Here is a 23,906-nt window from a genome sequence, read left to right as displayed (position 1 = left end):
GAAGTAACTATGATACAGGGGAAGTCCATAAAGCAATATTCTCTCACTTGGAATTCAGAAGGCATTTAGAGTTGCATTATTAAGCACAGGCACATTCTGAAGGAAGAAGGTTGCATATATTCTGTAGCAAAGTGTGGTCCTTTACAAAGTTCTAATGGCCAATGACTCAAACAGTAGAACACAGACACAAATTGTTTTTCTGTTTTTAAGTATTACTGAAATTGAATAAAAATATCGTCAACAAAACAAACAAACAACAACCCAACAAAAATTAAAAACCAGATTAAAAGTTCGATTTCTGAATTTGAAAAAAAAAATATATAAAGCTTCTAGCTGACTTCCTCTGCCTACTACTCTAAAAGGAGCCAGATACCACTAACCAAATGTAAGGCATTCCATTCTATTTATTCTATCAAATAGTGATGCATGGAATGATGCAGAAAAAGAACGGGGAAGTGTTTCAAAGCTGTATAACTTAAAAAATAAGGCACTAAGAATTAATTACATTTATGTAATGCTAGAAATGAGTGTAATTTAACTGCAGCAGAAAAAAATCTCATCCTCTACTTTCTTACTAAAAATACGGACATGGAGAATGTTTTGGTTCTGTTCTGATAGCAATCAAGGTAGTTGCTGAGCAGAACAAGTATTGTTCTTCTCCTGCCTGTTGTTCAGAAATAAGTCTAGTGTGGAAGTGAACAAAAGCTAAATCAAGGAACACAAGCAGTATGACTTTGATCCCAAACAGGTTATCTTATTATGTTCTCTGCACAAAAGAAGAAATGCTACAAATGTTATTTCTGTGGTCATGGAATCAAACATGAGTTCTGAATTGATGGGGTTCTTTTTTTAATTATGTATGTGCCACAGAAATTTCACCAGACTGTCAAGTTGATCAACACCGTGTAACCTGTGGTCACTTTATCATCTGTTGTAGATCAACACGGAGATATCCTATGCACTAGATTTTTTTAATTTCTGATACTTCTTAATATTTATGAAATCAAAACATTTCAACAAATTCCATGAGGTACGATGAATTACAACATAACAAGGGTTAACTGTTGAGCAACCTGGCCTAGTGGGCTTATAGCAGGTAGGTTGGAACTAGATCTTAAAGGTCTCTTCCAAACCAAATCATTCTATAATTCTATAATTCTGGTTTCCATTCAGAACTCAAAAAATAAGTCAGTCTTTTACAGTTACTGAACCATTTTCTGGTTTTTTTTTTTTTTTTTTTTTTTTTTTTTACTTGACAGCTACTACTAGTTAAATGCATTAGTTTAGTTTTCAGAAGAAGAAAAGTAAAAATCAGGATGATGTACATTGGATTTTACGTTATAATATTGATTTACTTCAATCAGTACAAACTGTCTTGCTTCCTGATCTAGTCAACTATAACAAAATAATTAAATACTTGAATTTAAAATGTATTTTGTTTGTATGCTGTAATCAAATAGTAAACACAAACATAGATGATTCTTCTACATTAACAAAAAAACTGCAATTTTAGGTATGGATTTTGACACCTTTATTTCCAGATAATCTTGGACTTCATTTGAACTACTTACAAAGAAAGGTGCTATACTCGGAGTCAGGAGAAATTTGGGTGTTGATTTTAAATATTCCATGTCACAAACAAAAGAGCTCATGCCTCAATATAACTCTGCTACAAATCTTCCTGCTATATTTCATTGTTCAACAGGTTACCATGGACTGGGAAATCCCAGAAATACAAATGAATTGTTGGGCTGACAGAAAATTTTTGTTCAGATTATATGAGAATAATAAGTAATGTTTTTTTACGAGGATTGGATTGAATATGAGCTAAGTAAAGGGCATGAGGACATAGTGAGAAACGTCATTGCAGCAAGCCAACCTGCTAGCTAGCTACATCTTCTAACCACAGACATTTCTGTCAGTCAAGGACCAAAGATGGTGGGAGAAAGGATTAAAACATGCATTTTGCAGTAGGAAGAGCATTGGAAGCACAGCCCTGGGAGAAGTACCTGAGAAAAACTGACTTTTGTGGCATGCTCTCTGAAAAAGGCATGGATCGCTGAATCCTAAGGCTAATACTGTGATATTACTACTGTGCTCTGGGGGACGCATATCTAGCTGGCCGAGAGAAGTCACTGTCATGCAACATCACCTCGAGTACTATCTGCTGTTTTGGGTGTCACAACATATAAAGGACACAAAATTATTAGAGAGCATCCAAAGGAGGGCTATAAAGATGATGAAGGATCTAGAGGGGAAGATGTAAGAGAGGAGCATCTGAAGGCCCTTCATTTGTTCAGCTCAGAGCACAGGAGGTGAGGGGGGCCCTCATGGCGGCCTACAGCTCCTCACAGGGGAGTGGAAGGGCAGCGCTGAGCTCTGCTCTCTGATGACAGCAGTAAGACCTGAGGGAATGGCATGGAGCTGTGTCAGGGGAGGGTCAAGCTATGTATTAAGAAAAGGTTCTTCACCAGAGCATGGTCAGGCACTGGCACAGGCTCCCCAGGACAGTGGTCATGGCACTAAGCCTCCTGGAGTTCAAGGAGAGTTTGGACAACGGTCTTAGAAATATGGTTTGAATTTTGGGAGGTCCTGTGTGGATCCAGGAGTTGGACTCAATGATCCTCATGGGTACATTCCAACTCGAGGTATCTATAATTCTATGATTCTCTGTATGGAGAACACTCAACACCATCAGCAGTTTTACCTAATGTAAATCTGTCAAAAAGACATTAACTTTGCCTAACCATGCCAGCTGAGAAGTATGAAACTGACTCTGGATGCAAACATACTTTTTGCACTGAAGGCTGAATGAGGTCCCTGCTATTTTTTTGATTATTCAATGAGAGCATCTGAATACGTGCACACACCTTCCATCTCCAGTCATAGCAAACTGAGCAACTCACTTCAACTAAAAATCCCAAGTGGAATTTCTTACAGAAAGGAAGTCTTATCCCAAATGGTAACTGCATTAATTTCTCTTATACAGTGCCATTATTCAGCTCAGAGCAAACTATCAACCTATTGATGGAACAACTCTCTTCTCTCCAGGGGAGACATTTTTTCTTGAGCTAAGTGAGAATGGAAAGAAATGACACTGGATAAGAAGCTCTCTGCCAATCTTGTGAGTCATGAGAATTTTAGCTTCCAGGGAGAACCTTTGGCCTTGCCTAGATAACAGAATGACCTACAATCCCCCAAAGTTCTGTTGACCTTTACAGTAACAAAGTCAATGGGCAATACTCACAACTGGGCCGGGAGGTCCTTGTGGGCCTGTGGGTCCATCTTTGCCAGGAAGGCCCTAGAAAAGAAAAATGTATCTAATTTTATCAGCTCTTTATACATAAGTTATTAATCTGTTCCATTTCTTCTAGAAGGCTTTTTTTTTTTTTTTTTTTTTGCTCTGGGGAGAGTTTATTTCTGAAAAGCAGCTATAGAGTAGCCAATACTTTAAAAATTCCAACTATGGTCTCACTGTACTTATTTTGAAAGAAAGTAATGCAAAAATCTTTGTACTGGCACTTTTCTCCTCTGAGTGAATTTCATTTATAATGCTGCTATAATGAGAGTTTGCTGTCCAACTTGTCTCCCACAAGATGGGTCACACTTCTCAGTCTGTTCTCACTGGTTGCAACTGTTCATAGTCCCATGGATTAAGTGCTGAAAGATTATAACTGCACGTATCTCTCTCTGTCCAGCAACACTGTACATATGTACCGGCTATCACAGAGGTCCCTGACTCAGGAAGCAGCATAATGAGAGTTCGATAGGGATTCTCATGTGGTTTACATTATGAACGTGCTTCAGAACTTCCAGAAATTAGAGCCAGAAACTAAAGATAACTTGGAGACTGGAAAGCAAGCAAATCAGAGAAGAAAGGCTGACCAGATGTAGAAGAAAATACACTATCAGTGAAGTATTCTTGCAAATTAACCAAAATGCACACTTTGTGTCCACATACTATAAAACAGATTTCTGAATAGCCTAGTAATATGTCAATTATTTAATAACTAAACAAACTAAAAAGGAGAAATATGATCTTATTACTGGCTCAAGACCAGAATATGGAGGTAAGAGTAGAAGGAAAGTGAGGTTTTTAAGTGTTTATGCTCACGCACAGTGTAAAGAACATTCTCGTTCTCTACAGCTATGCTGTAAAGCTACAGAAAAATTTGTTTCTCGTTTTCTGAAACTTTATTTCTGTCATGGTTTCAGTAACTTATATAGCATGAACAAGTAATTTTATGCTTAGCATAATTTGGAAACTGATGAAAAACTGCTTTCATATGGTATAAAAAAGCTAATGTGAGAATATTATCTGTCATATTCCTGGAAAGGATTGTTTTCAAAACACCAGAAGAGTGTTTTGATGGTAAAACAAGCCATTATAATCAATTCATATCATGTCATCTATACATCTTTCAGCTTGATAAGGAAATACTTTCCTATTTCATAATGTAGTCAGATGATTTCTGAAGCTTCGAAGTACAAAGCAGGTCCCCCATCACAATGAGAACAAAAGCAAATGTAATATCAAAGTGGCACTGAAATAAAGTTACTACATCGCAGTCGTTTTAAGACACACAAAGAGAAAAGGCTGCAAGTCCCGCTCAATTCAAATACATTTGCAAAGTAAGGGAAGTGAATTCAGTTTTCAAAATTGTTATTTATAAAGGAAACAGGATGGCATAAGGAACTCTGAGCTGCATTACAAATGATGAAATAGGTTTTATGACACTCAGAAAGAAACAGTTGTGACTAAGCTTTTTTAAAAATTCAGTGACAGTTGTCAATCAGTTTTATAATAGCATGGAAGATTCTATAATGTAACTTCCTATTTTTTCAACAGTATGACCCCCTGGAAAATTAATACCTTCACATTTACAAGTATATTTCATTTTAAAGCAAAGATTTTAAATCTCCACTTATTTTTGATTAGTACTAATGCAGGATGAAAACTGCCTGGACACCCATAAAGGCTTAATTTATCTAGTGGGGAAGGAAGTAGAAAGCCTTCCACTGAATTCTAGAATCTACCATAAAAATAACACTGTATGATGTCCGTCCCTTCTCCCATCCAAGTCCAAGTGTAGGACTAACAGAATGATCAGAACTATCACATTTTCTTTGAATATAATTCACAATTTCTTTCTTATGAGCAGTTTTCTTACGTTTGGCTGCTCCAGTCTCTTATCTGTTCCGAGGATTCAGTTCTCTTGGCGCTGTGCATGTATCTCTTGGCCATATAAAATCATGTTAATGTTAAAATGTTAATGTTAAATTTTCTATTTATAAATTAAGTCAAAGAGAGGTTTGATTCAAAGGCAAGTATGGTCATACCTATTCTCTCAAGAAGGTTAAACACCAATGATATTTGTTTACGCTGCAATGACATTACTCAGATCATCTGATAGCCAGAATAGATCTGATACTCATTCTGAACTTGGGAGCAGAGAAGATTAGTAAGGTAACAGGAAACTGGCAGAAAGACTGGGAATGTATTTCTTCTGGCTCTTGTTTCCCATTATTTTTGGTCTACGTAACGTATAAAAAATATAGAGTACAGTGAGAATTCACAAGCTATATTCAGAGCACTGAAGCCTTAATGATGTTATTCACTCTGCTACTTACTGAAATTTCTTCTTTTCTTAACTATCTCCAGAATGCCTGAAAGAATTACACAGCACAACAGCACTTCATCTCTTACGCAGCCAAAGCCACAATAGGAACGACTGTGTACAGAGCCACCAACTGAATCTCCTTAGTGCATGATCAAGAGCATTTTGATGTATGACCTCAAATGCAGGGCAGTTCAGAATCAAGAAGAATGTTGTTTTGCAAAGTCAACTTAAATTGGAGCATATATTATGGTGATGGTATGATAAAGAGCAATGGAAAAACTGTAGCTACAATTGCTTTTTTTATTAGAAATATAATTTGCCAGAATACACATGGCATCACAGAATGTAGGCACCACCTAAATCTCTGTGAAATCTCAACCCTGCTGAAGACAGTGGAGACTGCTGCTAACTTCTAACTGCTAATAGAAACACTTCAGCTTTTGGCAGCTCAAGTTTTGTTTGGGGCATTTGTGGAGAAGAGGTTTTTCAAGTAGGATAAACACTGGCAAAACCTCAACTGAAGCTACTGAGGCTTGAAGGACTTCCATATACTGCTTTTGAATATGTCTAAAAACCAAATGCAAACTGGAACCTATGGCTACCTTACCTTTATTTTTTTCTTTTTCTGATGAAAAATTAAAAAAAAAAAAGAATTCCTCTTATTAAAAAAAAAAAAAAACACTGCTGTGACCATGAGAGAAATATCATAGAATGATAGAATGGCTTAGGTTGGAGGGGACATTAAAGATCATCTAGTTCCAACCCTGCTGCCATGAGCAGAGTTATCATCCACTACATTGGGCTGCCCAGGATCCCATCCCAACTGGCCTTGAATGCCTCCAGGAACGGGGCATCCACAACCTTTCTGGGCAACCTTTTCAAGTGCCTCACCATCCTCCGAGTAAAAAATTTCTTCCTGACATCTAATCTAAACCTATTCTCTTAGTTTAAAGCCATTCCTCCTTGTCCTATCATTATCAGACCATGTAAAAAGTCGGTCCCCTCTCACTTATAAGCTGCCTTTGAGTACTGGAAGGCCACAATGAGGTCTCCTCAGCACCTTCTCTTCTCCAAGCTAATAAGTCCAACTCCTTCAACCTTTCTTCATAGGAGAGGTGCTCCAGGCCTTTGATCATCTTCATGGCCCTTCTCTGGACCCAGTCTAACAGCTCCACATCCTTCCTATACCAGAGGCCACAGTAATATTAGTAAATACTGCCAGCCTATTAATCTGAGGCGTACCTCCCAAAAAACCTTGCACCAACATCAGCTGTTTTTTATTAACTCTAAGCCAGAAAAAGAGCAGAAATGTAGCTTTATGGAAGCTTTGGTCAGAACACACAACTTTTCTTTAAATACAATTGACTTGTTCTGTCTCAACACACAATAATAATGTTGTCTTAGAAATTCCTTTCCTCTTTGAGAAACTATCAGTGCCATCTATGAACTGATAATCTGAAATTAATTCAGCATTAATTCTGCATAGTTTAAAACATATTTATTGCATATCTTTTATTAATTATTCAGGTTTTAACTCCAGTTAACTTTCAAAGAGAAAAATCCTTACGTATATGCTTCCCTCTGACTATACCTTCACTTCTAAATGAAAGTGATCTATACAGCAAAAGATGTGGCACAGCTCATACTGACATGCATGGATGCATTTCTGCACCTTCGTGGAAAATAAACTGCGGTCCCTAGCGTACAACAGATTAAATATGAGTCATCAGTATGACCCTGCAACAAAGACTAACCACATTCAGACTACAGGAGCACAGCCAGTAGGTTCAGCAGCACGTGTGTATGGTTTTGGTCTTCCTACAATTAACATACTGGAGCAAGTCCAATTCAGGGTCATCAAATGGTCAGGGCCTGGAGCACAGGGCATATGAAGACAGGCTGAAAGAAATTGGTTTGCTCAGCCTGGAGCAGAAAACACTAAGGGGCAACCTTATTACTGTTTAAATTACCTGATCAGAAGAAAAAGAGATGTGACCAGAATAGTCTCATAGGTGCACAGTGACAGGAAAAAAGGCAGCAGATACAAGTTGAAAGAGGGAAGTTATAATTAGGTGTTAGAAAAAAAATGTTATGATGAAGGTGGTCATATACTGACACAGGTTGCACAGAGAGGTTGTGGAGTCTTCATTCTTGGAGGTATTCAAGATTAAACTTAACACGGACCTGAGCTGAGCACAGTGTTGAACAAATGAATTATGAAAGGTCCCTTCCAACCTTAATTTGATGATTCTCTAAATCTCACTCAATCAGTGTTTACACAAACTGTAGACTGGAAATGGTTTATGATCTATGCTATCCCCTGAACTATGTGCTAGAAGAGTTGTAATTGGCCTCAGCCAAGAGGAAAGTCAAATATTAGACCACATACACACATTTCGAACATGCTCAAAACTATGTTCTAGCAATATCTAATTTACTAGTTCAGACACAGGCTTTGTATCTTACAGCAGGTTTCTTCACCCTCTAGCTCTCAGAGAACACAGAATAGGAACCATTAGGAGCTGAAGAATTGTTTAAGATGCTGAATCATTTTCCCTATCTGTTAGATGTATCTCACTGCAGGCAAATATCTGCAGGCAAGATAAAGTAGCACTGGCCAATGTTTTTGGAATCCAAAGTAGCTGCAGCAGCTACTTATCAATAACTTCACAGTTCAACTCTCTGGTCCCACCTTCAGCAGACATGCAACAGAGCTTCCCCCAGGACATATTAACCTGATAAGGAAGAAACATATCTCTTAACCAAGGAGATGGCCAGCAGAGGACAACTATGAGGCAGCTATGAGTAGTGACAATGTTACAAGCACAGGAGATGCAAACTTGACATTCAGAACATGTGTCATCAAGAGGAACATGACAGCCACTCAGGATGATATATTAATCCTGGCAACCACTTCCAGGCACATGAAGGAGAAGAAAATCATCAGGAGTAGTCAGCACAGAGTTACCAATGGCAAGTCATGCCTGACCATCCTCAGCTTCTGTTAATGAAATCACCAACCTGATGGAGGGAAGAGCAGTGAATATTGTCTTTGCGGACTTGAGCAAAGTCTTTCATGCTGTTTCCCAACACGGAGAAATGCAGAGTCCTGCCCCTGGGAAGGAACAACCTGAGGCACCAGAAAATGCTGGGGGACTCAGCTGGAAAGCAGCTTGAAAGAAAAGGCTCTGGAGGGCCCTCATAAACACAAGGTTGACCACGAAACAGCAGTGTGCTCTTGCTGCTAAGAAGGCTCATGGTATTCTTGGCTGTATCAGGTAAAGTATCACCAGCAGGTCATGAGAGGTGATCCTTCCCCTCCACTCAGCACTGGTGAGGCCACATCTGGAGGACTATGTCCAATTCTGGAGACATGGACATATTGGAAAGAGTCCAACAGAGGGTTATGAAGATGATTAAAGAACTGGAACATTTCTCCTATGAAGAAATGCTGTTCTGTTTGAGGAAGAGGGGAATGTTATCAACATGTAAAACTACATGAAGGGAGAGTGCAAAGAAGATGAAGACAGGCTCTTTTCAGTGGTGCCCAGTCACAGGGTAAGAAGCAATGGGCACAAAATGGCACACAAGAGGTTCTGTCTGAACATCAGGAAAAATTCCTTTACTGTGCAGCTGATGGAAAACTGGCACAGGTTGCCCAGAGAAGTTGTGGAGTCTCCTTGTCTCCCTCCTTGGAGATTTTCAAAGGCTACCAGGACACGATCTTGGGCAATCTGCACTGGCTGTCCCTGCTTGGGGTGAGGGTTTGGACCAGATGGCCTCCAGATATCCCTTCCCACTTCAGTCGTTCTGTGATTGTGTGATTAGACTTCTCCTGTTGCAGCTGTGTAGATCTGTCCTCTTGAGTGGCTTGAACTTTGCAAGAAATAACAAGGATTGCAATCGTGACTTCACCTTGGACAGTAGCCATGCAGATATGGGAAAGAGAAGACTTTTCCCCTCTCTACCTACACATCTAAACAAGGGTCAGTCTCAGTCTGTTTCCAAACTTTCCACTCTTGGCTGAAAAAGACGAACAAAAAGCACAAGAGAGTCTAATTACAGCCTACATATTCACCAGGATGCATGACATCAGTTTGGATTCTCTAGTGTGCTATTCAAGCTGTATCTTTCAATAAGATATGCTTGGGAGAAACACAATCTGTTCCCTTTAGTAAAAACCTCTCTATATTGCCAGCTACAAATATGGGACAGTAAGAGAGGACACTAAATAACCACAAACCTAGCCATAAAATAAAAACAAAAAGAAAACTTTGTATTTCATAAAATCTTTAAATGTCACTCTTTTATAACTTGAAGATGATGAGAGGACAGGAGAATGCTCATAGTATAGAGTCTGAAATGTAGATTTAAACCAGTCACCAGACAGGTTTAAAAATATTATCAAGGATATTCAGAAAGTTTGCTTTATTATCAGAAAACACATTTATTCTTCTGATTCAAATTTCACATAGTACTTTTATAACATCACACTTTTTTTTTGTAGAGAGTGTTTCATTATAAAAATGATCTTTGTATGAATTCACACAACAGACAGGGGAGATGCTGTAGTTTTTTAACTAGTTACTAAAATCCATGAAAAGCATAAATATAACAGGAATTAAAAAGCAGTTCAGAAACACAAAAGTAGTTATCTACATTAACTGCTACATTAAAATATGAAGAGTAAAAAAATAAAGACCTTTTCTGAAATGATTTCAACATTAAGAACAGAAATGATGAATGTTAGAATTCAAAAGAAAAAAAAAGGAAGAACCTTAGAAGTGAGGTGATTCCAAGTATCAGTAACTGGAAGAAAAAAAACCTTGAAAATCCTTGACTGCAGGAGTTCTTGAGTCTCACATCACATTATCCCCAGTTCAATAAAGCTCTCAGAGATCTCCCAATAAATATCAGTCCCATGCTTACCTCCCATTAAAACTGATGGGATTTAGCCATCTGCTTAAGTGCTTTATGGCACTGGTTCCGTGCTATAATTAAAATATTTCAATGAACAACAAATACTAATGAGGAAATGATGGCTAAGCTAAGAATAATGTATAAAATCTCAGTTCTAGTAGTATAATAGCTGCAGAATAGTTTTGCATCTTGGCTAGCAGGAGGAAACCCAACAAAGGGAACATTATACTAAAAGGCAATTTACTTCTTAGGAATTTTCCAGTTCCCTTTTGCTGTTGCTGCAGTTATGCCTTTCAGAATTATGCCTTTCTCCAGTGGTTGGTCTTCAAAGAGACTTTGGTAATATCACTGGCTTGAATCTTCATTCATTAAAAGCAATTTTATGTTGTCATAACTTCACAGTAATCAAATAAGTTACAACACCATAAAATTAATATAACATCATTGTTTGTTGCTGTAGAAATAACTACTGCTGCACAATATTGCATAAGGTCACACAGAGACAATAAGAGACTAACAGACCTATTTCTGTGAGATCTAAGCTACTTATCCAGCTACTTTGATTAACATCAAAAGAAAGCGAACACATAAGCCAAGCATGATTACTTCATCTATAAAAACTGGTGATTTACTTACTTGCCCTTCCTTATTATAGACAATGCTGCAGTCTTCTACAGAATAAGCATGCCCCTTCCAGATTGTATCAAAAACCTTTGCTGCACTAGTCTTACCACGTGCTTTTCTCAGAAATATAATCTCTCTGTATCGATCTGCTGAATTCCACACGTAGGAAAACTAGATCAGTTCTGAACTGCTGGCTAACATAGATAGGGCTGAGTGACTCTACTGCAAAAGACGTTAGCTATAGCATAAAGTAAAAACTCTGGGTACTTTTCACCGTGAATTGCAAAATGCTCACTTTAACTAGTGATCAGGAATGCAAAAAGAGGGGGTACATGCCACTCACATAAACAATTTCTAGAACACAATCACTTCAACTTAGCTATGACCAAGATTAGAGAAGCATTGTGGCAAAAATCCAAATGTCCATCAGGCTCCAAGTCCTTATAAACATGGAGATGAATAGGTGACACCAAGCTCAGGGCACGTAGGGGGGAAAAGATACAACACAGTCAAAGAGAAGAGATTAAGAACATGTAAAAAATGAACTTCTATATAGAAGCAGGCATTACAGTAGGATAAAGTAGGAAAAGGAATACATTTACCTTCATATTTCATTACAAGTTAATATAAATTATAAGCCTATTCATCTGATTAGAAAGTTATTCATCTGAGGATAATGCTGTGCAAATCTTTATCTTACTAAAATTTCTTCCTTTCTTTATTTCAGAGGGAAAATATCCATGCATTGCCTAAATTCTACAGTAATTTTAGCAGAATAATTTACATACTTAAATTACTTGCTTAAACTCACAATAGTGAAAGTATTTAAGCACATGTTTAAATTTACAGTAACGAGCTCAAGTACACATATCATTATAGAGATACATATATATTTTTATAACATGTTCACAGGTAAATGCCAGAAATCCAAAAAGGTTCAGATTTACTAGAAATAACTTACACTACAATACCCAAAAAAAGGACCATAAATACATAAATCTTGTTCAAGGGCAATTGAAAAGTATAATGGTGAACTTCTGCTGTATACAGTAACACTGTTCTATGCTAACAATTGCCTTCTAGCACCTAACTACTAATGAAAGTCTTCCCAATCAGAAAGGTTTCATTTATAGTTTTAACTACACACATGAATATGGAGATTTGTTTTTTACTGATTCCTAGACAGACTGTATTTTCATTTGTTCTATCAGAAGCAGAATAAAGTTGACCAAATTTTCATATTCTTATTCAAATTTTCCTCACATCAGTAGTTTCGACAGGTGTTCACATTCAATATAAAATGCCCTTGTAATTGCCCTCATTATTCACTAATTAGCTAGATCACTTGATTGCATGACTATTACGTAACATTTACCCACCATCTAATTTTAAACATACAGCAAATGGTCTAATCGGCAGTGCTGGACACAGGCGACATCTATTCCTATGAAAGGCATTAAGTGCAAACACAGTGCATGGTTCCCCTGTTGCTCACCTACGATTACTCAACCTTGATTTAGCAGATGGAAAGATACTCCAACCCTATTTCTGCCTTCTCTTCTGACTGGCACAGAGATACAGGTCTCCAGAAACAACAGAGCTTAAGTGACATAAGCTACAATAAATCGGCCATGCTAGGAAACATATCCATTATGGAATGGAATCTTTTAAAACAAACACAAGACAAGTTCATTTTACCTTACCCTTTGACCTTGAGCTCCATCTCTTCCGGGTGAACCTGATGCTCCTGGGACACCCTAAGCATTATAAAGGGAGAACCAATGATGAGATGAACTCAACAGAATGCAACAAAATCACTTTCCAGTTAAACCTTATGCATGCTTTTGCACAAATGAGAGGAACTAGGGAATTTGATAATGGGTGAGGCCATAGAAGAGTTAGTAATTAAGTTATTTCTGTGAAATGAGAGATGGTTAAATAAACTTCATTAAAATGCATATTCATTCACACTCCCTCACTACAATCCTCTGTTAATGACACTGACAACTGAGTCACATCAGCCTTCTTGTGCTGCTAAGCTGTAAAGGAATCTGCATCATTCCAGTGTTGTGTCAATATGACTCTACTGCATGAATCAGTATCTTAACCTGAAAGTATAAATGCTATTTTTTTTCCTCTTTTCTAAAACAGATTCTAGTACTATACTGTTTGAAGTCAGTGCAGCAATATGAAATGGCCTAAGTATGATAACAAATTATGTCCAGCACAGCTCCACACTGTTCAAATGAAATCTCATTCTCTGGCTCATGAAAGCAGCAGAGCAGCCATTACTGCAGTGGTCCAGAAGGCTGAATAAACTGATTTATGAGGAAAGATTGCACGAGTTTACTATCCCTAACATATATGAACAAGAGGGAGGAACCTGGTAACAACCAACAAATACTGGAAGGATATAATCAGAAGAAAATTGTTTGAAAAAGGAAGAGCAAATGATCCTGGGAAGCATAAATCAGTTGGAAAGAAAACTCCTTTCTAAATACCAGACATGAACTAAGTTAAGATTCACTGAAAATTACAGCTTTTTAAAATGCTGATCTTGTGAATGATATCCTAAAAAAAAAAAAAAAAACCAATTAACTGCCTCATATGTTCTCCTATATAATTCCAGGAGGAATTTACTATGTTTAAAGTGAAAATAAGGAGATGTTACCAATAATTCACTACATAAGCAGAAATTTAGAAGTCAATAGTTTCTGAGTTGTTAAAGACCCAATTTCAGTGTTTAACAAGGTTGAGAAAATAACCAGTTCTTCAGACCCTGAACGATTTGGTCACTGCATACCAGCATACCCTAGATTCCTGCTTCTAAATATCCATTCGAATTTACCATGACAACACACTTCTCAGCAGTTTTGGATATGTGCCTTAAACTCACAGTGTTGTCAACTCAACACAAACTTAGTAAGTGACAGGTCAAACAATAACATAGGGAATACCTGCAGGCCAGGAAAACCAAGATCTCCTTTCTCTCCCTTTTCGCCTGGTGGCCCCTGCAGATTAAGAAGCACTTATAGTAAACCAAATACATGGCTACTTTCCTATTTATAATAGTTCTTATCAGCGACATTAGGAGAAAAAAAATCAAACAACAACCAACCAACAAGCATTCAAACAGTAAGAAAACAAGGCTACTTTTCCTGCTGAAAGAAAACCTTTTAGACTCGATTTGAAAAAATGTAAATGAAGAATTTACAAATCTAGAAAATAAAGAATATGAAACTCATTTTAAAAGACTAAATTAACCTGACAGAAGTACAGCCATTATGTCACAAAAAATGTACTTGTTTCTTCTCTCCTCATCGGAATCTATTTCATTTCTGCACTCAAGAATACTTCCTTTAATGATGAAACCACTGGATCTCTACAGAATACATGTACAATAAAGATACACCTTTTCAGATAATAAGCTAATTTTAATTAAATTCTGTCGTAACACATTTCCTCTATGAAAGAGCTGATTTTATAATTAATGTATTCTGTATTACTCCCTGATGACAGCATCAATAATATGTAGTTTTAAGAAATGACTTTGTTATATTTTTACAGTAATACAGTAGAAAAAAGAAAGGGTATTATAACAGTAAAATTATGGAACAAGTCTAGCAGAAAAAAAGACATGTATCTGACACCTTTCAGGACTTGTGCGTACCCATCTACTGGAGATGGATATAAAACAAATTAGTCCCCCTGGTTCATTGTTCTATCAATGTGTCTTTTTGATGAAATCCTGATACTTATTTCACAACAGCTTTGCAAATTCCAGGCCTAATCATCTCCTGTGATGACAGACTCTCTCTAATTGCAGCGTATACTACTGCTCAGTTTTGGCAGTGAATGTGGTGTTCTTGCTTAGGTGTACCTTTCAAGTCAGAACTGATCTGCAGTGAGCAATACCACAACTAGGAGAAAGATTAAATATTAACATTTTGGTTTCGGGCCATGTTACTCCCCTATCATGATTCTTTTTTCACTAGTCTCAAGGCTTGGATGCTCATACCTGAGTCACACCAAACTGATTAAATTCCTCCAGCTAACTGGAAGTTCACATCCAAGTGCAAACTGGAATGTTGGCAGTGAACCCACTTCCACTATAGGTTAAACCCAAATATGCAACTTCCCCTCAAATACTGAAATGCAGATTCTGGTCAGGACACCAAAACATATTTTGGTCTAATCGAAGATATATGCTGTCCAAAACAGAGAAGAAAACCCTATTGCTTTTTTAAGTCTCACTGGAAGGCCTTGAATAGAAAGTCCACTGGGTCCTTGTGGTCCTGGAGGTCCTTGAGGTCCAGGAACACCAATTTCACCTCGAGGTCCATCTGGTCCCTAAAGTAGCACAGGACATAAGTTAAACTCCTATCATATGGACAAAAGCAGCTTCTGTTTGAAGAATTAAGTACCGATAGATTCAAAAACATCTGAAATATGAGTTAACATTTGAGTGAACAGTTAGTGTTCCATTTTAAAAAGGCATGGCTCCTTTACAAATACAAAAAAAAAAAAGATTTATGCTGTGATAGCAGCATTCTGAATCTTATTTCTTTTATCAAGAAACACACATGACAAACGATTCTTATGAAAAGAGACACATGAAACACCAATGGCATTTCACTATGCATTTTCTCCAGCAACAGCAAAGAATCTGGGATTCATTTCACAGTTTACATGCAGCAGAAATAAACCAAGAGCGTGTGCATCTGACAACTGTAAAGTGCTGTACAAAGTACCTTTGGACCTGGATCTCCACGATGACCTTTGGCACCTCTGATACCTGGACCACCCTGTGAAGTACAAGCACAGTACTTTCTGAAAACCTAAACTCTCAAATAAATAGAAATGAAATCCAGAGAAGCCCAAATGTTTCTTTCTTGTTTTTGAATCATACTGAATATTCTGTCCAGATCCTTCCACTGGAGTAATTAAACTGAGAACATACTTAAGTGTGGTCATACATAGGAGCAGATTTAAATGCAGATGTAACTAATTTCCAGAGCCAAGAATGCACACACAGTTAGCATCAAAATAACACTAAAGCTACAATAGGGATAGAAGTGCATACAAGCAGTCATGGGTTCCCCTTCAGCTGCTGAAACCTCCTGCACACCTGTCTGTTCTCCTCAGTATCACCACATTGTTAAAGGCTGAGTTTTCAACTACCAAGGAATATTTTTCACCAAGGACAACTCCAGTATCACTAAATTTACTATGGTCAAATTTAGTGCTACACTTAGGCAGATAATCTTTGGCCTATTTTTGTCTTTATTCAGTGGTGCCTACATCTGTTAATCATTTATTAACCAAATGTTGCCTTTCTTATTAGTATCATCTGAGACACTGGAGTTGCATATACCTATGGATGGCTGCCATGAATGTGTTTTGCATATACATATTGGATGTGCTTTATCCTCCAGGACGGCATAAAGATTGTTCTTCGCATTTTTCAGGTCAATTTCCCCCTTCCTTCACTTGAGTGTATTCCTTTATCTCTTGGGATATAAGCATTACAGAGATTCTGCCCTTCTTTGTAGTCAAAAACTGTGTACAGCTAGGCATCATAACTGAATCATATGCTTTAAGATTCACAATGAGTCTGGTTTTGAATCCAGTAATCCTAGCATGGCAAAAGCACAAATTCCAGAAAAGCACTGATTTAAGTTGAAAACATCACAAGAGCCTCCCTTATTTTTCCCATAAACTAGTTTTAGCAGTTAAAATGCCAGCATTAACAAGATTGTATAATAATATCAAATTTGTCGTTTCTTTGTCTTCTAGTTCTAGCCAAGATGTCCTGTTGCGTCTTTTCTGTTATTTTAAAAAACTTCTTTACAGCCAGTACTTTCCCCAGGAACAATTCTTAATCGGCTGTTACGAATTCACCTCCTTAGCTTTTTTGGTTAGTTAAAACCAATGAAGCACCGAAAGCTTTTCACTGCAATTAAACTTCTCCAAGTCATCCAATCATGTTTTGTATCTCCTTCCTCACTTTCTCGAGTTCTGCAGCTCTCTTTTCACAATGCAGCATCAGGTTTGTGTGCTATCTTAGTTTTACATGCAGAACTTTAAATGGCGTGATCAAATTCTGGCAGATTAAGCATAAAAATTGTAACCCATAATGAAAACTTCCAGATATTCCTAACTCCAAACAATACTTTGTCTTACCAAAATGATACACTGTCTACAAAATCTTAGATAATATTTCCAGAGATACAGTCCCGAACAAATGGAAGCCTTTTATTGTGAGTCTTTTTGGTATAATATTTAAAACTGGCTGCATGGAAGATTTCTGATCCCTAAAACAGAAAAATCCTTGGCTTTGAGAGAAGTCACATGATATTTTAATGGCTCAGAGCAGTACTGACCAGACACAGCAATGTGACTGACTCTTGGTTGGCTCAGGAAAGAACAGTGAGGTTTTTTTTTTTTTGCTCTGCTTTTTCCCAGACCTCATACATATTTCCTGAGCCATATGCCATGTAACTGTCTGGGAAAAAAAAAAAAAAAAAATCACTCATAAGAGGCTGAATTCTAGAATTACATTCTCCCCTGACCAGACAATGATAAGAAAGAAGGGGACAGGCTCTTCAGCAAGGCCTGCTGTGACTGGAAAAGGTGAGATGGTTTCAAACTAAAAGAAGGGAAATTTAGATTGGATATAAGGTAAAAGATTTTTTTTACAGTAAGGGTAGTGAAGCACTGGAACAGACTGTCTAGGGAGGTGGTGGATGCTCCTTCCCTGGAGGCATTCAAGGTCAGGCTGGAACAAGCTCTGAGCAACTTGATCTAGCTGTAGATGTCTCTCTTCATTGCAGAGGGGTTGGACTAGATGACCTCTAAGGGTCCCTTCCAATGTAAATGATTCTAGGATTCTATGACTTTTCTGCTTGATTTTAAACTTCTTCTTGTAGGGAACTAACTCACTCAAATTATTGTTAATCTTAGATATAATAAATAAAAATAGATAATTAACTGCTGAATTAAGCTTTGACATTTCTTGATCTACATGTATTTTGAACTGTAGCAACACACATCCTTCCATTCAAATAATTTTTAACCTTTTTTTATTTTTCTGAAAAATGTGGTGAAAGGACTCATGTGAACTATCTCACTGTAAAGAAACACACTGGAAACCTATCTAAAGGAATTAAAACCTTAATCCATACTTCACTCATAACCTATACTCGAATAGGAGAACATAGTAATTTTTTCCTCGTTCAAGGGAAGTAAAATATCTGTCTTCTAGATGAGACTATCTAGTCCCACTTGTTACATAAGAAACATAAGACACTTGCTGAACATTTATACAGTAAACACTTAGAGGAGCACTAGCAAAGTAACACCACAGAGTACAGGGAAGTTTTGAGATTGTATATTTCATCATTCATTGGCAAGCTAGAAAAACTTCAAATTCCCTAAATGCTTCAGACCTTCTTTTTAACCACCAGAAATTTGACGGAGTGACAAGTTTTTTTTTCTTAGCATCTTTACTCTAAATTGAGTGTCAATGTATCACTTTAGCGATGCTTGAAACTCTAATTTAATCTTATTAGTTACACAATTTCAGTATGTTTACATGTCTTGGAATAAAGGTGGCACATGGACAACTTGGTACAGTTGGCTAAAAACCTGAATAAAGTCTTACCGGTGGTCCTGGAGGCCCCAAAGGACCCTTATTAGCTTCTGAACAGGAACAAGCATGAGGAAGGGCAGGGCAATTTTCCTCATCTCTCTAAGGAAAGATCAAGATTGGATGAGACTTTTGTACAAAACTTTGATTCAGAAGTAAGAATTTTATGAATTGAAAAATAGTACTCATGAGTGCCTTAAAACAGCATAGCTGATTTAGAAATATACATCATATTGACTCTCAGTAGGACAAGTAATCCAAGTACACTTGGACTTTTTTGAAAACACTTAACCAACATTTCCTTTGAAACGTTTGTCTCAATAAAAGGAAAAAAAGAAGCAAATTGTACTGTTAATTAAATGCTTCTCACCAAGCCAGGAAGCTCACAGCATTTGTCTCGATTGGCCCATGAGGTAGCACAAACAATGTCAAACATCTGCAACTGCAACTGTTTCAAAATAAGGATGATACACAAGATGATTGTTAGTTGTAAGATCAGTGTAAAACAGTCATCAGCAAGAAAAGCTACCTTCATTCCTGTACTCAGGCTAGACAGAGGAATGGCTATCGACTTAGAGCCACTAGTCACAAATATGCTAACTTAACCTGTAAAAAGGCTTATGTTCTAACCAACCTGTCCAACTATCAGATATGATATTGATTGAGCAAGCTGTTCAATGTGAAATGCTGTAGGCATATGATTGTCTTCACCTCCTTGACCCAGTTCCTAGTTTTGTCCAGTGGTGCTTCCCAACACTTTGTTCCAGCAGAGAAGGCATGAAGAGACAGGTGTAAGAGAGTTGAACTTCTCAAAATGGAGTTACTTATATTATTCCACTTGTCCGGTGCTCAGATTTTATCTGGAACAAGATCTTCTGTAGCACATTACTTACAATGGAACTGAGCCACAGATAATATTTATCATCTTCTCCAATTCTATTTTATTTCAGAATGTACCCCTTTTATTCATATTATTCTCAGGCAATGAAAAGTTACGAATGGTGAAAAGCTTGCTGCATGACGGCTTTGGTCAGAAAGAAAAATTCCCACCTCACGTCTGGGAACATGCTTTGGACAAGAATTTAATCTACAGGAACACAAACATTTGGTAAAAATTACAGCTTCTAGGTAGTCAGAAACAATATACTAAGTAGGACTCAATGGTAAAACCAAGCGTCTCCATTACAGCCTTGATCTGAATAAAAAATGGGTCTAGAGAGATGAAGCTTTACTCAGTTTCTACTTCCATTCTTTCTCCATGCCTCATTTACTTGCATACTGAATAAAGAAGGGAACAGAACAGAACACCCCATTAAATTAGCCCCACATGTTAAAAATATCGAGGAATGGCTAGAGACAGAAGAATAATCTTCAGTTTTGCTATTATTTTCATTTAAGCAACTGTAAATCATTATTTTCAGAGGCATTATTTTTAAACTAGAACAGAAGAATGAAGGTAAGGATTTTAAAACTTTAAAAGTTTTAAAACTTCATTGCTTCTAAAGGTGTTAAAATAAAACAGAAACGGGTACCTTTGTTTTCACTTTTTTTTTCTTACATAAGTCAACTATTATATTTTAAACAATGGAATACTTTCATATACATAGAATTTATCCTTATCTGCCAGCAGATTAGCTGTTGAAGTGCAGCATGAAGGGATGTTCTGGACATTTGTGTTGGCTTCACAAAGGTCTAGCCTGAGCCAAACAGGTCTGTGGCCCTGGCTATTTCAAATCCATTCTGACTCCACGTGGAGCTACTTAGAGACCTCTTCATTACACATCTCAGGGCTATTAATTTCAGGAAGACTAATTAATTTGCTTAACTCAGAACGATCCTGGGCATTTACATGGTACTACACTTAAGCAAATAAGACATCTCTGAAACGGACTGCAGAAACACCTCAGCCAGTTGTGCAGAAATCATTTCAGGGTCAGACGTAAGCAGTATTTCCAATTTTTCCATAAATCAGTTTGTCCCAAGCTATTCTGTTATCCTGAACAATGGAAGTCTGACGTTATTGCTTAAATTGATGCAGTCCTACACCGGAGTGTATATGCATTCATATACTGGATTAAACAATCCAGAGATCCACAGTGATAAAACACGTTGGTGTAAAATAAAGAGCAAACAGACATTCTCTGAATTGCCGAATTGACCATCCAAATGTTGAATGACTCAGTATTCTTCTTTTTAAATACTATGTGGGTTGCTCTGACTCAAGCTGAATAACTAAACAAAGCTTTCTTTGCTACCGTTAGCCTTTTATTCATAATTCTGAGTATTCATATAAGTTCTGCTTTCTAGATCTCCAATACTGCAAGCAAAGTCAGTAATACAGAAAAGTCTACTCATCCTTATCTGATCAGGCTACAGTTCTGCAAAGCATTCCCAACAGCAGAACACATCAAATCTTAATTCTTTTAACATTACACACACACAGGTAAAACAAGATAAATTTTGATGAAAAGGAAGCATGAATAAAGTTGTGATTTGTAAGTAAACTATGTTTTAAAGCTAGACTTTTTATTCAGTCCCACTAAAGGAATAAAGAGTATTTGCTTCTTGTCAAGGTTAGGTTTCTCTGCTCTAGCTGCCTGGAACTTCTGATCCAGAGATGCCCCACTGTTAAGGGTTGTTGAAAGGGCTAGCTAGGCATGTTCAGCCCAATTCACTTTTTGTTCCAACTATCTCAGATAAATCTTTGTCTGTTCATTGAAGTGTAGTATACCACACTCATCAATGAGACAAAAAACTCTTATTTGGGATATACTCCCTCAAAATTGTTTGACAAATCACACAATATCTCGACTTGGAAGGGATCCAAAAGGATCACCAAGTCCAACTTCTGGATCCACATAGGACCACACGAAAATCCAAACCATATTTATGAGAGCCATGTCCAAATGCTTCCTGAACTCCAGGAGGCTTAGTACCATGACATCTGTCCCGGGGAGTCTGTCCCAGTGTCTGACAACCCTCTGGTTAAGAACCTTTTCCTAATACACAACCTGACCCTCCCCTGATGCAGCCCTATGCCATTCCCTCGGGTCTTACCACTGTCACCAGATAGCAGACACCAGCGTCATGCCCTCTGCTCGCCTTGTAAGGAGCTGTAGGCCGCCATGAGGCCTCCCCACAGCCTCCTCTGCTCTGAGCTGAACAAATGAAGGGCCTTCAGATGCTCCTCTCATACATCTTCCCCTCTAGATCCTTCACCATCTTCATAGCCTTTGGACTCTCTCTATTAGTTTTGTGTCCTTTATATATTGTGGCACCCAAAACAGCACACAGTGCTCAAGGTGAGGCCGCACCAGTGCAGAGCAGAGCAGGACAATTCTTTCCCAGCTGCCCTCATGCACCCCATGACACAGTTGGCCCTTCTGGCTGCCAGGGCACACTGCTGACTCATATTCCACTTGCTGTCAACCAGAACTCCCAGATTCCTTCCCAGAGGGCTGCTCTCCAGTCTCTTTTCCCACAGTCTCTACATGCATCCAGGGCTGCCCCATCCCAGGTGCAGAATATGGAGCTTGCTCTTTATTAAACATCATGTGATTGATGATTGCCCGCCCCTCCAATTTGTTAAGATCTCTCTGCAAGGCCTCTCTACATTTGTGAGAGTCAACAGTTCCTCCCAGTTTAGTGTCATCTGCAACCTTACTCTGCATACATTCGAGTCCTGTGTTCATGTCATTTATGAAAACATTGAAGAGTACTTTAAAGAGAACTGTCCCTAAAACGGAACTATGCACAATCCCAGTATTGACTAGACTCCAGCCAGATGAAACTCTATTTCTTATAACACCTTTGAGTCTGACCAGTCAATTATTTTATTTATTTATTATACCCATCACATTATCAGTGTCCTGCTGGACATTTTGTCCAGAGGATACTGTGAGAAACAGTATTCAAAACTTCCAAATTCATGTTATTTTGTTGGCTTCAGTTATATTGGCTTTTATTGATTAAAAAAAAAAAAAAACACACTATAACCATTCTAAAAATGTTAAACTTTTCTATGCAGACATGGTCACAAGCAGGCACTGAACTATCAAAAAATTCCAATTTTCATATCAAATTAAAACAATTTTCAACATTTTTACTTTTGTTGTATACATAGCTTTATAAGCCCCTTAAAAGTATGAAGCTACTGGGATGGACTACATCTCTGTACCCCATTTTCAACAGTGGAACACGTGAAATCACATTCACAATCATTGTGTGAAGCACAAACATCTAAGTCTCTCATGCAGTCTACTATCTTCCCACAACATTCAGATCAGGGATTCCCTGACCCAGATTTGTTTTTTTCACAATTAGTAACGCCCATTATTTCCCTTCCATTCATTTGTCAAGACATCCCTGGAATAATAAATATATGTCATACATGAAATTCTACATAAAGAAGCAGCACCAATTAGTACCTGTTGTGTGAAGAGTCACTGTCCTGCGTCCTACTAGTTTCCTTTGATGTGCTCTAATTTTTGAAGAACAAACCATCTAATTCTTGTCTTAAATATGACCATCCACACAAGTTCTACTCTATGCAACGTGCAGAACTGAGATGTTAAAGAATGTTATTTGTATGCTGTCTTGACCTGCCTGTAACTTGGTAAAATTTCAAGGCATCTACAGTTGCATGGAGTAAAAAAATTACATCTTCAGCTACACATTTGTAGTCTTACGTAAGCTTTACTGTTCATTTGAACAAAACCAAATTTTTCAGCGAGTGGGTAATCCAACTTATCTTTTATAGATTCCTGGGTTCTAACAAAAGACACAATTTCTTTCCACTTCTCTTTACAAAGCCTTCTTTAATTCCAAGTTTTTCTAAGTTTGCCTTTTTTTCTGTTTCTATTGGAAAGTGACTACAAAAGTTTCTCTGTATAATTGTCTTTACAGGCTTGATATAATTATTATCTGTAAGTTTGAGCACTAAGGGCTCTTTTTTTGTACACAGAGATGTATTCTGAGGCTCATTTTTGACTAAAAGAGTACTTGCATATAATAACAAGTAAATACGTTTTTGAAACTTCATTCCTATTCAAATCAAGCCTTGAGTTCAAGGTTCACATTCTATGCTCTAGAAT

General features: G+C 37.6%; 1 protein-coding gene across 8 annotated transcripts in view; it reads right to left on the bottom strand.

Moving 5' to 3' along the window:
• COL14A1 (collagen type XIV alpha 1 chain) overlaps window positions 1–23,906 on the bottom strand; it is a 118,443-nt gene that overhangs the window by 15,254 nt on the left and 79,283 nt on the right. For all 8 annotated transcript variants that reach the window (XR_002434900.1, XM_021385898.1, XM_021385899.1 and 5 more), the window contains exons 35-41: window positions 19,184–19,261; window positions 18,829–18,915; window positions 15,917–15,970; window positions 15,420–15,515; window positions 14,123–14,176; window positions 12,869–12,922; window positions 3,248–3,301 (exon numbers count right to left, since the gene is read on the bottom strand). Coding sequence is in view for 7 of the 8 variants with exons in the window: in XM_021385898.1 (XP_021241573.1) it covers window positions 3,248–3,301; window positions 12,869–12,922; window positions 14,123–14,176; window positions 15,420–15,515; window positions 15,917–15,970; window positions 18,829–18,915; window positions 19,184–19,261 (477 nt within the window). In the remaining variant the exon portion in view is untranslated. The remainder of the gene's footprint in view (window positions 1–3,247; window positions 3,302–12,868; window positions 12,923–14,122; window positions 14,177–15,419; window positions 15,516–15,916; window positions 15,971–18,828; window positions 18,916–19,183; window positions 19,262–23,906) is intronic.

This window comes from Numida meleagris, chromosome 2 (genome assembly GCF_002078875.1).
Source record: "Numida meleagris isolate 19003 breed g44 Domestic line chromosome 2, NumMel1.0, whole genome shotgun sequence".
In the NCBI taxonomy this organism is placed as follows: Eukaryota; Metazoa; Chordata; class Aves; order Galliformes; family Numididae; genus Numida; species Numida meleagris.
This window is presented reverse-complemented; position numbering and strand designations above follow the sequence as displayed.